The sequence below is a fragment of the Alligator mississippiensis genome, chromosome 4 (genome assembly GCF_030867095.1).
Source record: "Alligator mississippiensis isolate rAllMis1 chromosome 4, rAllMis1, whole genome shotgun sequence".
NCBI classification, from domain to species: Eukaryota; Metazoa; Chordata; order Crocodylia; family Alligatoridae; genus Alligator; species Alligator mississippiensis.
This window is the reverse complement of record NC_081827.1, coordinates 143559541-143575105: the sequence shown is the minus strand read 5'-3', so window position 1 is coordinate 143575105 and position 15565 is coordinate 143559541. Positions and strand designations below refer to the sequence as shown.

Genomic DNA, 15565 nt, shown 5'->3' with positions numbered 1-15565 from the left:
TAAAGACATTTTGCCTTGTGCACTTGTACAGGAGTAGTTCTAATCCTATTCAAGATATTGTGTCATGGAGGTGTGCCTTTGGAAAAAGCTTTTCCTAACTGGCTACATGCAAAGGAGAGGGGAGGAGCTATTAAGAGGGTGGATTTATTACTTGATAGTTAGGTCAGGGATTTCTGTGGGAAATGCCCAGTGGTTGCAGTTGATGATGATTTCACATCAACAGCAGTGCAACACAGATAGTGAGCTCCAATAGCTGATTACTGAATGAGATACTGCAAACGGGTTAAAAAAAAAAAAAGACAGAGCAGTATGTGAGAAGCAGTCAGAGAGAGGCAGAGAGGGACGCTGAGAGAGCAAGCAAAGTGCTGGGGCTGAGGAAGTCTCCCAGGTGCACTGTAGAAGCTTTTTGGAAATGGATACAAGGACCATCTGCTGCCTATAGGTCAGGGGACTGTGGACTGAGGGTGGAGAGGCAGAGTTTATGGATCTTTTAAATAAAAGCTAAGTTATGCCTGACAGATTTGCCAAGACGTCATGAGAACCCTCCTGCATGGGATGCTAATGTATAAATTCAAGCTACAGAGACCTATAGCATAGCTTACTTTGGTATAAATAATAATAATAATAAAAAAGCAGAAGCAATGCAAGGAATATTACAATAAATTCCACGGTGGTTATCTGATTTGTTTACCAAGATAAAAAAACAAACATCAGCCTGCTACTACTGTGGAGTTCATGGAGCACTGCATTTAATGTCGAGAGATGCTAGACATTAAATCTGACAACTGTGAAAAGAGAGATCATGGAGAAGTCAAGTAGCGAGGATTCTTCAATTCACCGGAGTCCATCTTTGGATAGCAAGGACTCAGACTTTGCTAAACCTTCTACCTCAGGGAGGCAGTTTGGTAGCGGTTTCACTGCTGGAGCTTTCTATGGTACTGCTGGATCACGCACACAGAGCCACGCCGGGGCCGGAACTGGGACTGGGACTGGCGCAAAAAGTGACAAGTACAATGCACCCAAAGGCAGCAAATACGTGGTCTTTTACCTGGATCTATCCTTTGTTTTCCTTTTAGAATTTAAGAAGTGCAACATGGCAAGAGGCTGCCTGTGTTGTTTGAAATACATGATGTTCCTTTTCAATTTAATATTTTGGGTGAGTACTGCTTTTGATTGCTTCTTTTTTTAAGAGTACTCTGTACTACTGCATTGTGTGCCTAGTGCATCTTTGAAGCACTACAGTAAGTTTTCCCTCGTTATCTTCCTTCCTCCCTCCCAGCTTCCCTCTCATACCTGCATGAAATATTCACAGTGCTAAATTTGTGCCTAATGGGACTAGGTACATGCTTCTGACAGATCTTTTGCCTCCCAGTTACTGCACTTTGACTACAGGTTATTAAACTCAGAGTGTTTGATTTTTCATGTGGTTTGAACAGGATAATTTAAAACAGGGACCTATGGACCATTTAAAATGATCCAAATTAGTTCAGTAGGATTTTTTACATTCTGTAGTAATACCTCATGCTGCATTAAGCTGCAGGTTAATTTATACATGGAGTGCATTCTGGTTGTCTCCATTAATCATAACCTACTTTTCCTCAACTTAATTGACAAACTGCTTTTTGATTTGAATGAAGTTTAGTCAGGCCTCTCCATCTCCCAGGCAGAGATATATATTTTAACCTCTTCAGGTGTCAGCACAAATGTGAAATGACTGGAATGATGAATGCCTCTGGATTCAGTTTCAGAAGCAGTTGTCCAGATTGGTGTGTTAAGTGGGAGACCAGCTCTTGCTTTTGAGGGAGCAGAATTAATTTTCCTCGAGGGGCGTGGGTAGTTGTAACAATGCTTTTGCAAGCAGGTTTGAAGCCCAGTGCCGACAATGAGCAAAGTAATGTCATGTAGATGGGAAAACAAGACTATAAAGTCCACCCGGGCTTTGCTGCTTGAAAAATGTGAGGAAAACACAGGCCCATTGAAACCCTGAGTCTGTTTGAATATGGCCCTGTGCAGAACTGGCTTGTTTAATTAAAATCAAAGTCAGCAGTTTTCTCAGGATTAGGAAAAGCATTTGTAATATTTATATCTGCGTACTTAATTCAAGGTCATTCAAAGTATATCTCAGAGGTAAATGAAAATATAGGTTTGCTGGTTAGTTTTAAGACAGTAGGTCATTCAAAATCTCATTAGGTTAGATGTGTCCTGTGTGGAGAATTCAGCACTGAAATGAGGCTCTGTGTCTCTGCCTTACTAGCCGGCTTCTCTGCTTAACTGGCTCACTTATTGAAATAACTTTTAAGAGCAAGAGGAAACAGGAGACCTGGCAGAGCACTGGAGCACTCATGTACCAGTGTGGTTTAGCAGTAATGGACTGAAGCATTTCTACCACTGAAGGTGTGGGAATCTTACATAAATAGAATGTGCTGAGCTGTGTTTCATAGAAGGTTAAGGCTGAAAGTTGTCCCACAAGAGTGTCTGAACCAATCTCCTGCATCCCTCTTAAGTTTTCACTCACTGACCCTACCAAAAACATACCTAACCTATTTCTGCAGCCCTCTTTTAAGATTCAACCTTTGTGCCAGGCTGGCTGTTCATACCAATGCTGCATTACTCATTATCCTTGGAAGTAATTTCCTATGTAAAACATTGCCATTAGTTTTAGAACATTGTACTTGCTCTTTTTCCATGTGATCGGTCCTTTGGTCTTCCTCCAGACATCTCCCTCTGCAATGTCTCTATCTTAGCTCTTTCCCAAGAAACACATTCCTAGGTTCTCCCCAGTTTTTAAATCAGTGCCACATCCTTTCAGTACACCCCTCAGCATTTTCTTCAATTTCCTAATACCCATTTTTATATTGTCCTTTCATGAACCTATGTCATCCTCCTTCAGTTCTTCCTTTTTGGCTCACATCCCTTATGCCCCTTCTCCTTTCCCACTAGACTCTCTCTTTCTCTCTCCCTCACTCTCTATCTAGCTCTCTCATTCTCTCTTTCCAGTCTCTCTGGATTTACTCTGCAGCTGCTACCATCTTCTGTGTTTCTCTGCATCTCATCAGCTCTCCCTCATACCTAAACTCTTTCCTTAAAGAGGGTTCTCTTTTCTTCCTTGACTAATCCCACGTAGTTTGTCTTTCTCCCTCCTACAACACTGTATTGCTGTATTCTTCTGGTATCTCTGTCGAATGTTCTGAAGCGCTCTTTGTTTGCACTTGGCTACATCAAATGGAACCTGGGTGTATTTGAGGGATGTTAGAGAAGTGCCAAATACAAAAGAACAGTTTTCAAAGTGGTCTATGGCAGGAATTTGATCCATTTACTATGTTTAAATTGTTCAAAAGTTCACTCTTCTAAATTTACAGTTGAATTGCACTGCACTGAGACTCTTGTCCATCCCTCCATTAATTGCAGAGGGCTTCAATGCCAGTGAATATGTATTATTTTTTACCAGGTCATATTATCCTCCTGTGCTTTAATACATTCATGTGTGTGTTTTGTAAAATTGTTGGTCAGCTTTTTTTTTGTTGTTCATGGCTATAATAGCTAGAATGAAGTACCCTGTATGCAGCTGATCTGTAGTCCCTGCAATACTGTTATCCTTGGGTGTTTAGAGATGGGGGTGGGAAATGCTTTAATTAGCGCAGCTCCAAGAGCTGTGCTAATTAAAAGTGCCCAGAGCGTCACGTGTATCAGTGTCCCCGCACTGAAAAATGGTGTCAGGGTGCTTTGAACTAAAGCTCATCAAACAAGCTTTAGTTTATAGTGCCCCACCACCATTTGTCAGCATGGAGACACTGATACATGTGATGCTGGACTCTGCTGGAGTGCGGTAATTACCACGCTCCAGCAGACACGATTTTAATCGAGTCTGCTCTGACACGCTGTAATTGCAGCATGTTGGAGCAGCCTCCCTGCACGTGAATAGGAGCCCTTCTACTTTTGGGCTCCTCACACGGCTGTTCCTAGTGTCCCTCAGTCCTGCCCTGCAGCCTTCTAGCTATTTCAGTCCTGGGTCACCTCCCAGTCTGCCCCTTCTCCTCAGTCTTGACCTTCAACACATGATACTAATGCCAGTACCCAACCTATTTCCTCAATCTGTGCTAGCATATCCCACCCTGTATCTACAGCATCCCCTGCTGTTGCCATTACAGGTCTCTGAGTTCTGCTAATACAGTGATTCTCAGCCAGGATGCGACAGCACCCTGGCGTCCCTTGAGATTCTTTCAAGGGTGTCATGAGTGCCATGCTATGTCAGACATATCAAATAGAAAGCCATAGTGTTAAAAGAGTTCTGACTGTTCTGTTCTTTCTGAATTCTTTGTAACAGAGAAATTGCTCTTTTTCTTTTCTAGTAAAAAAAATGAGTGAAAACTAAGAGCCGGCATTTTCTGAGGCATGTGTTGAGTCTAATGATGGGTGCCTTGAATCTAAAGAGGTTGAGAACTACTTTGCTAATACATTTGGGTTCAAGCCTGTGAAGTTGTGAGCTTCTCTTGAGCAGTGGTTGTTAATACATCCAAAACTGGGTGGTGTCTGTGTCACATGGATTGATTTTTCTCAAAGGATTCACTGAGGATCACCAAACTTGTCTTTGATTCCAGGTCTCCCAGGATGGTAAAAGAATGCCCTCAATCAATAGTCTCTCTCTTGGCCAATGCAAGAGATGATATCTTTTATGCACGAATTTATTTGGCGAACTAGAAATAGAAACTGAAGAATTATGTTTTAAGGAGTCTGACTGAGATCCAGTCTAACAGCCAAGTGCTGAAACGTGTTGTGGATGAACACTAAGAGAATAAGAATTTGGATGGCAGAGTGTGGTACTGTGGTTCTACAGAGCAGAAACTATGCCTGGTCTCATTCTGATTTTAACATGATCAGTCAGCTGCAGTAGATATATGGGTAACTCAGAAGTCAGTGGTTACTTCTTTATGGTTTATTTGGCAGATGCCATTACCTTTGGGATTTTATTTTCCTATCCACGTCTTCAAGTGGGCAGCCTTTCTTGCAAAAGAGGGCTGGGCATTGCTTCCCTAGAAAGCTCTCAGAGCTGTTCTCGAGCATGAGCTCAGAGAATGATGCCAGTGATTCCTTTTCACTGCTCAGAGCTTGGCGGAGCCCAGGGCTAGTATGTAAGCTGAGTTCCTCTGTGTGGCAAAAGTTATATTGCCCTTAAATCACTGGCCTGGCTCAAAGTATACCCATCTGAAGATGCTAAGGGATCCAGCCATCAGCATCCAGTTTATACCGATACTAGCAAATTGCCCATAAAGAATGACAGGGGTGGAGGGCCACCACTCACCACCCCGCGCCACCGCTGCCGCCTCCCAGGAGTGGGGAAACTTGCTCACAGCGGCTGTCACCACCAGGCAGGCACTACCCTGTGCTGCCACCACTCTGCATCCAGCCGTGCATCCCCCCCCCAGCTCTGTGTCCGCCTGGCCCGCTCTACTGGAGCCATGCCCTGTCTGTCATTCTTGACACAGCACTGGCTGGAGCCACACCCTGCTGGGAGCCACGCCCCCCAAGAGTGGACAGACATACAGACAGACGGATTAAGTCCTTTATATATATATAGAATACAGGCAGTCCTTGACTTACAATGTTTCAAGTTACAATGTTTTGCACTTACAACATTTATAAATTGACACCCTGTTTCAACTTTATGATGTCAGTTTCAACTTTACAACGCTTGATCCGATGTGACGCCATGCCAGTGAACAAGTTCGCTGCGTCGCCCATCTCTCTGGAGAACATCTGTCCAACCTTCCTTGGACACTTTCTTTAAAAAAGCAGACAAGACTCCAGAAAATCCTGCAGCCAAGACTCATGAGAAGACTCCAGCCAAGAACCCTTCAAAAAGTCCAACTAAGAGCCTTTCAAAAAGTTCAGCAAAGTCACCTCAAAGAAGTCCTTCCAAATCAATATGATTGCTATTTACAATATAACAACATTAATGTAGCTATATTACTCATCTATAATTGATTGAGTACAAAATTCTGGGGTATTTTTGGTGAAAATAAGGTATCGACCCTTGGTTCAGGAACCAATCCCCCACTTATAACATTGTTTTTTATGAGAAAATTGGTTCTGAGTTACAACGTTTCAACTTAAGACATGGTTTTCAGGAACCAATTGTATCGTAAGTCTGAGGATTGCCTGTACCCATATGTATGATCTCTGCTGACCTTGGCGTACAAGTAGTAAGTACATAATTTCTGCAGCTGATCATTTCAGTCGTGGACCCACAAATGATGTTAAATGTTAGGCTCTCAGTTACTTGTACCCCTAACAAGAAAATGCACTTATGGAATTTAATAACAGGGGCGTTTGCTGGCCTGTAGTGTTGTGTGTGATGCTGAGAAGTGAACCGTTCTAGATGGAATGTCTCATTAACTTGAAATAGGAGGTATTTTTCACTATAGTGATAAGAACTTCAGGTAGTTCTCTGCATCTTGAGTGGTTCTTAGCAGTTGTTGTTTACCATCTGGCATTGCTTTCTTTTGGAGATTAGAAAAGTCTGAGCTGAGGGTTAAGGAAGCTTATAGTATTTAATTGTATGGAGAGCATGGTGATTTACCCTGAATTCATCCTAAGTGCATATTATGGCAGAGAACTGGACAAGTACATATCTTAGTTGATGTAGTTTGACAAATCAAGATTGCAAAGCAGCCAGTACAGCCTCACTAAAGAAATCAAATATTGATTTTTGTTTATAAAGAAAGTAGCTTAATTGTCAAGAAGGATAATGGCTAAGTATGAAGATTAAGATATGGCTTCTACAATAGACTTCACTTTAGCGTATTGCCTAGAGACAGCATTATGGCAGTGTTTATATAGCTTATTGGAAAGTTTTCCTACTCAAAAAATTATATTTATGAAAGGAGTTTAGGTTGTAGCCGTGTTGGTCTGGACCGTGTCCAGACCGTGCCATGACAAGAAATGCAAAACCTGCCCCCACATCTCCACCACCTCCACTATTATTACACCCCACAACAGAGCCATCAGCATCCCAGGATCTTACAGCTGCACCTCCAGGAATGTAGTATACCTCATCCAATGCACCAAATGCCCTGATGGAAGATATGTAGGAGAGACCAGACAACAACTGCGCACCAGAATGAACACACACCGGAAATCCATCAAAGACAGAAACACTCAATTACCGGTGGGGGCACATTTCTCACAGGAGGGCCACTCTGTCTCCAATCTCTCAGTCCTGATCCTCAAGGGAAATTTACACAACACTTCCCAGAGACGAGCCTATGAGCTCCATTTCATCAACCTGCTGGATGCTAGAGATCAGGGACTAAACATAGACATTGGATTTTTGATACATTACAATCTGCCTGGCAACTGACTCCCCAGCCCAGCCCCTGGCTTCTTTACTTTTCATTCCATCCAGGAAGAGCACACACCAACTGCTGCAGCTTCCTTAGCCTGATGAAGGGTTTTTGAACCCAAAAGCTTGCTTAATAACTATTCTTCAACCATTTGGGTTGGTCTAATAAAAGATATCAAATTCACCCAAGGAACTTTGTCTGCCTATTTATGAAAGGGAAATTTTCAAAAAGAAATGAAAGTTCACTTTTCCTGTTTGAGGAAGGGAAGTTTTGAAGCTGAGAGATCAAAGTTGCAGTAGAAAACTGCATCTGGAGTATGATACATGGGCAAATTTTAATTCATTTATCCTTTTCAATAGAGGCTATTAGTCCAAAACAGTTCATATATACTGGGGAGTTTGTAATATACATTCAGATAGATTTCAGCATTGCTAATTTATTGGTTAGCATAATAAATTTAAACTGGAGGAATATTCAGCAGGATTATTAAATCTGTGAATGCTTCTCTGTAGTCATGACTTGGAAAGCTAAGTATAGTTAGTAAGTTACATAATGTGATTCCTTTGTTAAATTAAGTCGTACTATATATTCCTTCAGGCTCCCTGTTAGGAATTCAAATACTGGTTATAAATACTTTCATCACAAGCTATTATTAATTATAGTATTCTTGTTTGAAGGTACCAGTCGCTGAAATGAGTAAAGCTTAAAGTCAAATCACATTAAGTTAGTAAATTCAAGTTTAGTATTCAGTTTTCAGGTACGCTTTTTTTAGTAACATATTCTGGGATTTTTCCTTTTCCTAAAATTTAAGGATACAACAACAACAACAGTAAAATGATCTGGAAAAGTTAGTTAATGGGAGAATGGTAGTGCCGATATAGTTAAATATAGCAAATCAAAATCATTCAGCCCATTTGTAAATCCATTTTTATTAAAATAAGGGACAAAAGCTATTGTTCTTGAAGGGAATTTAAACTTTTTGGTAATGAAGAATTTTATTTAATAGGGAGGAGAATGGTTCATAGTTTGGGGATCTGCTGCAGAGATAGAGAAAGCAAGAGAGCATATCCATTCTCTCTGTGGGTGAGTCTGTTGTCACAGGTATTGATACTGTAATGCAGCCAAGTCTTCTAGAGCTGTTTATATAGGGTAATCCATACTTAGAGGCATTTCTTCCAACTGGAATATATACTGTAACACACTGTTTAGTTTGAGTTGCAAAGCTTTAACGCTTATCTGAACCTGTTGGGCACACATCTAAATCTTGTGAGCAGGTTTTGTTCCTTTGCAGAACTGAAAGTTAATCTCCTAGGTTTGGTACTGGTTTTAGAATGGTTGAAATGGGAACATTGCAAACTATACACCATGTATAAAGGCTCACTTTATTGGTCTGGCCTGGCCCTGACTGCATCATCTTGTAACCACTGTGCCCCGTGTGGTACTGTCGTGGTTTTCTGATACAGGGAATAAAGACAAGGGAAGATGTTAAAGGACACAGGGATGCTTGTCTTATGACAAAATATCAATGCTTGGTTCTGTAATTTTCTTGCAAGAATGAATCCAGAGCCACTGGAGAACTTCTCAAGCAGCAAGTGACAACACACAGCAAACCTGAATTGACATAAGGCCCTAATGTACTATGCAGGGAAAAAGAGACCACTCAAAAATATCAATTATTTGTTTGTTTGTACATATTGAGTTCTGAGAAAAAGAACTAATTTTAATTCACTGAAGTGAAGCAATTATTTTCATTCCTATCTATATTAAACTTTTTGGTTTTAGAAGAGATTTCTATATGCAAATAATTTCCTCATTTGTTAATTCAAATTTGCTTGTAAGTGGACACTTATGTATTCAAATGCTGAGTTTCGGTGTTTGATTAGAAACATTTAAATATTAAGATGTGCCATTACAGGCATGTTCCTGTATAGGGATTTTTGACCTATGGTTTTAAAATTTAGACAATAAATCGCTTCTTGCCTGATGACTCCATGTGATTGAGTGTGCCATAACTAAGTCCATTTAAAACCACTTTGCAACAGAAGCAGAGAACAACATTCAAACTCTGCTAGGGGGCAGTGTTTCAAATGTGCTTCTGTTAAGACTACTTTAGTTTAAACTGGTTTAGTTAGTTAAACAGATGGGGCTCATTCCAGGTCTGTGGAAGTCTGGCTCACCCAGATGACAGCGTCTCTAATCTTTTGAAAAGAGTGAGTGAGATATGTTTAAGTTTGATAGAGGGCACATTGATCTAAAATTCTTTGCAGTGTTCCTCTTACTCACCGCTGTTTGCTAATGCCACAGTCTAAGGCTGTGTTTTTTTCCCCTTGGGTTGCCGGGGGGTTGCAGTTTGAAGTTTATGGAAATATTTTTGTTGTATTGGTCAAGGTGCTTGGGAACCATTTATTGTTTGTGTTAACACTAGATAAATGATTTATTGATTTACAATTTGACTGTAGAATTCTTTGATACATTTGCTATAACATAGCCTGATAGGCAGGGTTGTTTTTCAAGCCTCTGTACGAGAGATTGGTTTCAATTCCTTGCGTGTGAGAAGCAGAATAACAATTTAGAAGTTAAGGAAAAAGAGCTCCAATTTTTACATATGTGACGTAGTTTAGTGACTTAGGTTGTTTGGTGCCAAATGCACAACTCTTTTCCGTGAGATCCCCTAAGACTTCATAGATTTCATAGACATTAGGGCTGGAAGGGACTTCAGAAGCTCATTGGTCCAGCCCCCTGCCCAAGGGGCAGGAAGTCAGCTAGGGTCAAGTGATTCCAGCAAGATAGGAATCCAAATGATTCTTGAAAGTGTCCAGAGTAGGTGCTTGCACCACCTTTGGAAGGAGTCTATTCCAGGCTCTGGGAACACGACGGTAAAGAAGTTTTTCCTTATGTCCAGCCTAAAATGGTCTTCCAGGAGTTTGTGAAGGTTGGACCTTGTCTTCCCTTGGGGTGCTCTGTTGAACAGGCATTCCCCCAGATCCTGATGCGCACCCCTTATGTACTTATAGGCTGCCATTAAGTCACTCCTGAGCCTTCGCTTCTCCAGGCTGAAGAGTCCCATGGCTCTCAGCCTCCCTTCATAAGGCCTGCTCTCTTGCCCTCTGATCATGCATGTTGCTGTCCTCTGGATTCTCTCAAGCTTCTCTTTATCCTTTCTGAATTGTGGAGCCCAGAATTGGATGCAGTACTCCAGCTGTGGCATCATCAAGACCAAGTACAGCAGGAGGATGACTTCCTGGGTTTTGCTTGAGATGCATTGGTAGCAGCAAGCCAGAGTTTTGTTTGCTTTGCCAGCTGTGGCATCACAGTGTTGGCTCATGTTCATCTTGTGGTCAGTCATAACCCCCAAGTCTATTTTGGTCACGGTGCTAGCAAGTGTAGCACTTCCAAGCCTGTAAGTGTGATGCAGGTTTTTTCCCCCCATGGTGGAGCACCTTGCATTTTTCTGTGTTGAATGCCATCAGGTTTTCATCCTCCCACCATGTGAACCTGTCAAGGTCGGCCTATCCTTATGTGTGTACACTTTTCCCCATAGTTTGGTATCATCAGTGAACTTAACCAGTCTGCTTCTGACACCAAAGTCCAGATAATTTATAAAGACATTAAAGAGTACAGGCCTGAGAAGGGAGCCTTGGGGGACATCACTGGTCACTATGTGTCATGATGATTTGGTTCTGTCAACTACCACTCTGCATCCAACTTCGGAGCCAGTTCCCCAGCCATTAGACTGTAGTGTAGTCATGGCCACAGTTTCCCAATTTTACCATGAGGACATCATGGGACATAAAATCAAAGGTTTTTTTAAAGTCCAAAAATATGATATCCACTTCTTCCCCTTTGTCCAGCTACTCTTCCCACACTTCAACCTCCCTTAGAGCAAAACACTCCTCTGTCCTCCCTCCTATACATACAATTTATCTGATCCATGTCCCTCTCATTAAGCCCCAACTTTTGCCTGCTATTATCTCCATAGCTTTGAATTACATATTGCTCTGTCTCTGTAACACATGCTTCTGTTCCAGCTTTCTTCTGGTCCTACAGTGTCTTCTGCATCCTCTTTGCATCAAGGTGGGAAGAAGGCTTCTGTTCATCAGAGTTCCTGAAGTGAGCCTCTTCTCTCCCCACCATAACTTACTAGATATTATCTGCATTACTAATGCAGCTAAGCCAACCAGCCAACTACTTGGCTGACGAAGTTTTCTATGTGAGTATGGTCTGTTCCCTGCCTTTCCTGTTTTATTGGGGGGGAGAAAAAAAACAGTTCCTTCAGGTTTGGATCTAGCCACCATCATCCATATCTTTGTAGCTTCCCTTGTGAGGCTCACTAGAGCCCAAGCCTGGACATTTCAGAAATGCTGTAACATCTTCCTATTGGGCAGGTGTTTAGCAATCAAAGCTAGACTGAGATGCTGTTTAGGCTGGCATGGGGGAGGTCTCTGTTTTACAAAGAGATCCTAGTTTCCTTTTAAGTAGTTTTGTTCTCTTGTTGCACTCCTGTTTTATAAGTTATTCTGTCCTTTTATTACAAGCTGCCCTGAGCCTTCAGTGGGAAGGGAGGCATATATATTGCATGAATAGATGCCCTCATAAGAGAAAGTTGCAGGCAGACTACAGCTTGGAGAGGGAGGGAGGGAAGGAGAGAGGAATGCACCTAGTAGGGATCTGGGGAACAAGTACTTTTTCTTGTGGGAAACAGAGAAGTTCTCTTCATCTACCCCACAAAACCTCTTGCTATGGGTCTTCACTGTTTGTAACAGGGCCCAAGATCTCTTTCCATATCCTCCCTCCATGTGCTGTGTGGACATAATGAATGCTGGTAAAAGTCCCAAGCAAATGGACTCAGAGTTCAAGAAGAGCCATGTAAGCCATGTCAAGAACAGGGAGTGTGAAGCTCTCAGATAGAAGTTAATCAGCTTGCAGAACTGCCCACTGGTAAATAATGTCCTTCCTTCCTGCCCTCAGAATCACTGATTAGATAGTGAGATGCTCTGGATATGTAACTAATGCTGCCTTGGGTGGAGAGAACATCTTGTTGGGCCTGGAAGGTTTTTTGTGAAGCTCTAAGCAAAGGACTGTTCTGATCCTATAGTGTGAAACCAGTGTGGTCCAGTAGACAGGGCAAGGAGCTGAAAGTAAGGAAGCTTTTGTTCTTGACCATTGCTGACTCACTGTGTGATGTCTTCATCCCTCTGCACCACACTTCCCACATGTGTTATTTGAACTTGATGATACTTACCTCCCTTTTTTTGAAGGAGAGGTAGGGGTGTCCTTCTTTTAATACGTTGTGTTATTTCTTTCTTGTCCCTGGGTTTGTAGGATGGATTAGAAAATTTGGATACACTGCTTCCTTTCTATATATGTGTTATCATCTAGGTAGGCACACAATAAAGATTGCTCCAAAAGTTCATGCTTTAACTCGCACAAATATTGTAAGAGAAACATGTGGCAATAGTGACTTCAATTTTCTGACTTGAGTAGAGACATCAAATTTGTTTGATGGCACCAAACACTACTTCTATACATAAAAACCAAGGGAGACAACCCAGTTAATGGTGAGGTTCAGTTAATTGGGGTTCTGCTATACATGCAAGTTAAAATGTGCCCTGTATGAAGTTGAGTTACCCTGGGATGACAGATAATTTTAGGAAATGTACCTACTAATTTCTTTCCACTCATCCTGGGTTATCGACGAAGTCACTTAACCTTCCTGCAACCCAGTCGATTCTACCCCTGCTCATTGAATTGAAGGAGGAATCCTGGTGGTAATCCTAGGCTATGCCTGCTGTCTAGTAAATAAAGCGGGCACCTCGCTATTGCCATCATTACCACCACTACCACCAGCACCAAACAGTCAAAAAAAAAAGGGTCCATGTCAGGACATGGCTAGGGGTGTGATATGAAATGGTGGATATTAAATATTAGGGAGGTCATGTAAGAGTTAATCACTTCAGTATCAGTTTACAGAAATGACTCCAGGTGCTGAACTCCAAGCAGTTGTGCAGCCCTCAGAAACGAATTAGTTTTAAATCAATTTGGATGGATCACCTCTGTTCAGCACAGTCCCTTGCTGCTTAACAGCAAATTAAATTGTGGTGTGTATTGAATAGAGATAATTGAACCTCCAGATGCCTGGTAGTTTGACTTGGTTGGTCCTTTTACCTTTCTCCTATATCCCAGATCAGAGTTTTATTTGCCATTGAGACCTGTATGATCTAATAATTTCAAGGGTTAGAACAAGTGAAGTGGGGTTTCCTTAAGGAATCATCATGGCTAGCCATTTTTTGTGGCTGTATCTGAGAAAGCCACAGATGAATCAATCCAAATCTCCCTTGTTTTTGCATTTTAGCCATGTCATTTGGGCCCACATGGGCCAGTGCAGCTGGGATGAATTTGAAGTGTTCAACGCCGTAGATGTCATGCTGACTTAATATCCTCATTTTCTTACCCCTGTGAATCAGTTCCTGCTTCTAGACCCCCAGTGGGAACTACATAATCACTATGCTTTTGACCCTTTCCAACACATTATTCATTCCCGGTACTTCTTGTTCTATTTCACTTTGTAAAAATGGATGAGCGGAAAAGGGAGTAATTTTTCACAGGCAAAAAGAATTAGTGGTGTTTGTCAGTCTCACCTCCATCCTTGGCAAAGTCTTTGAAAAAATTATCAAGGCTCACATTTGTGAGAGCCCGGCAGGACAAATTATGCTGAGGGGAAACCAGCACGGGTTCGTGGCAGGCAGATCGTGCCTGACCAATCTAGTCTCTTTTTATGACCAGGTTACGAAACGCCTGGACACAGGAGGAGGGGTGGATGTCGTATACTTAGACTTCAGGAAGGCCTTCGATACGGTATCCCACCCCATACTGGTGAACAAGTTAAGAGGCTGTGACTTGGATGACTACACAGTCCGGTGGGTGGCGAATTGGCTGGAGGGTCGCACCCAGAGAGTTGTGGTGGATGGGTGGGTTTCGACCTGGAAGGGTGTGGGCATTGGGGTCCCGCAGGGTTCGGTCCTTGGACCGATACTTTTTAATGTCTTCATCAGTGACTTGGACGAGGGAGTGAAATGTACTCTGTCCAAGTCAGCAGATGACACAAAGCTATGGGGAGAAGTGGACACGCCGGAGGGCAGGGAACAGCTGCAGGCAGACCTGGATAGGTTGGACAAGTGGGCAGAAAACAACAGAATGCAGTTCAACAAGGAGAAATGCAAAGTGCTGCACCTAGGGAAAAATGTCCAGCACACCTACAGCCTAGGAAATGACCTGCTGGGTGGCTCGGAAGTGGAAAGGGATCTTGGAGTCCTAGCGGACTCCAAGATGAACATGAGTCGTCAGTGTGACGAAGCCATCAGAAAAGCCAATGGCACTTTATCGTGCATCAGCAGATGCATGACGAATAGGTCCAAGGAGGTGATACTTCCCCCCTATCAGGCGCTGGTCAGACCGCAGTTGGAGTACTGCGTGCAATTCTGGGCGCCGCACTTCAAGAAGGATGCGGATAACCTGGAGAGGGTCCAGAGAAGGGCCACTCGTATGGTTAAGGGCCTACAGACCAAGCCCTAAGGGGAGAGACTAGAGAAACTGGATCTTTTCAGCCTCCGCAAGAGAAGGTTGAGAGGCGACCTTGTGGCTGCCTATAAGTTCATCACGAGGGCACAGAAGGGAATTGGTGAGTATTTATTCACCAAGGCGCCCCCGGGGGTTACAAGAAATAATGGCCACAAGCTAGCAGAGAGCAGATTTAGATTGGACATTAGGAAGAACTTCTTCACAGTTCGAGTGGCCAGGGTCTGGAACGGGCTCCCAAGGAAGGTGGTGCTCTCCCCTACCCTGGGGGTCTTCAAGAGGAGGTTAGATGAGTATCTAGCTGGGGTCATCTAGAGCCAGCACTCTTTCCTGCTTATGCAGGGGGTCGGACTCGATGATCTATTGAGGTCCCTTCCGACCCTAACATCTATGAATCTATGAAATAAAACTGGTTTTGGGTTCAGTGGTGAAAGGTAAAGCCTGTGGGCTCTAGTCCGATATTTCACTTGACCTCCTCTGCAGATCAGATTTGGTATCTCAACACTGTAGTTCACCATGAAGGTTTTTGTGCATGCTTTTTCCCTATTGTACTTGAGCCAGGATCAATGCTGTTTCCAGTGACTGCTCCAGGGTCCTTTGCTTTTAATATTGTATTGATCCTGTAAGTATCTGTAAGTTGTCTGCTGGCC

General features: G+C 42.7%; 1 protein-coding gene across 4 annotated transcripts in view; it reads left to right on the top strand.

Moving 5' to 3' along the window:
* The window catches only part of TSPAN9 (tetraspanin 9), a 317564-nt gene that overhangs the window by 162377 nt on the left and 139622 nt on the right, over positions 1 to 15565 (top strand). For all 4 annotated transcript variants that reach the window (XM_059726711.1, XM_059726714.1, XM_059726712.1 and 1 more), the window contains one exon: positions 1077 to 1156. In XM_059726711.1, coding sequence (XP_059582694.1) covers positions 1094 to 1156 — 63 coding nt within the window. In that variant the 5' untranslated portion in view covers positions 1077 to 1093. The remainder of the gene's footprint in view (positions 1 to 1076; positions 1157 to 15565) is intronic.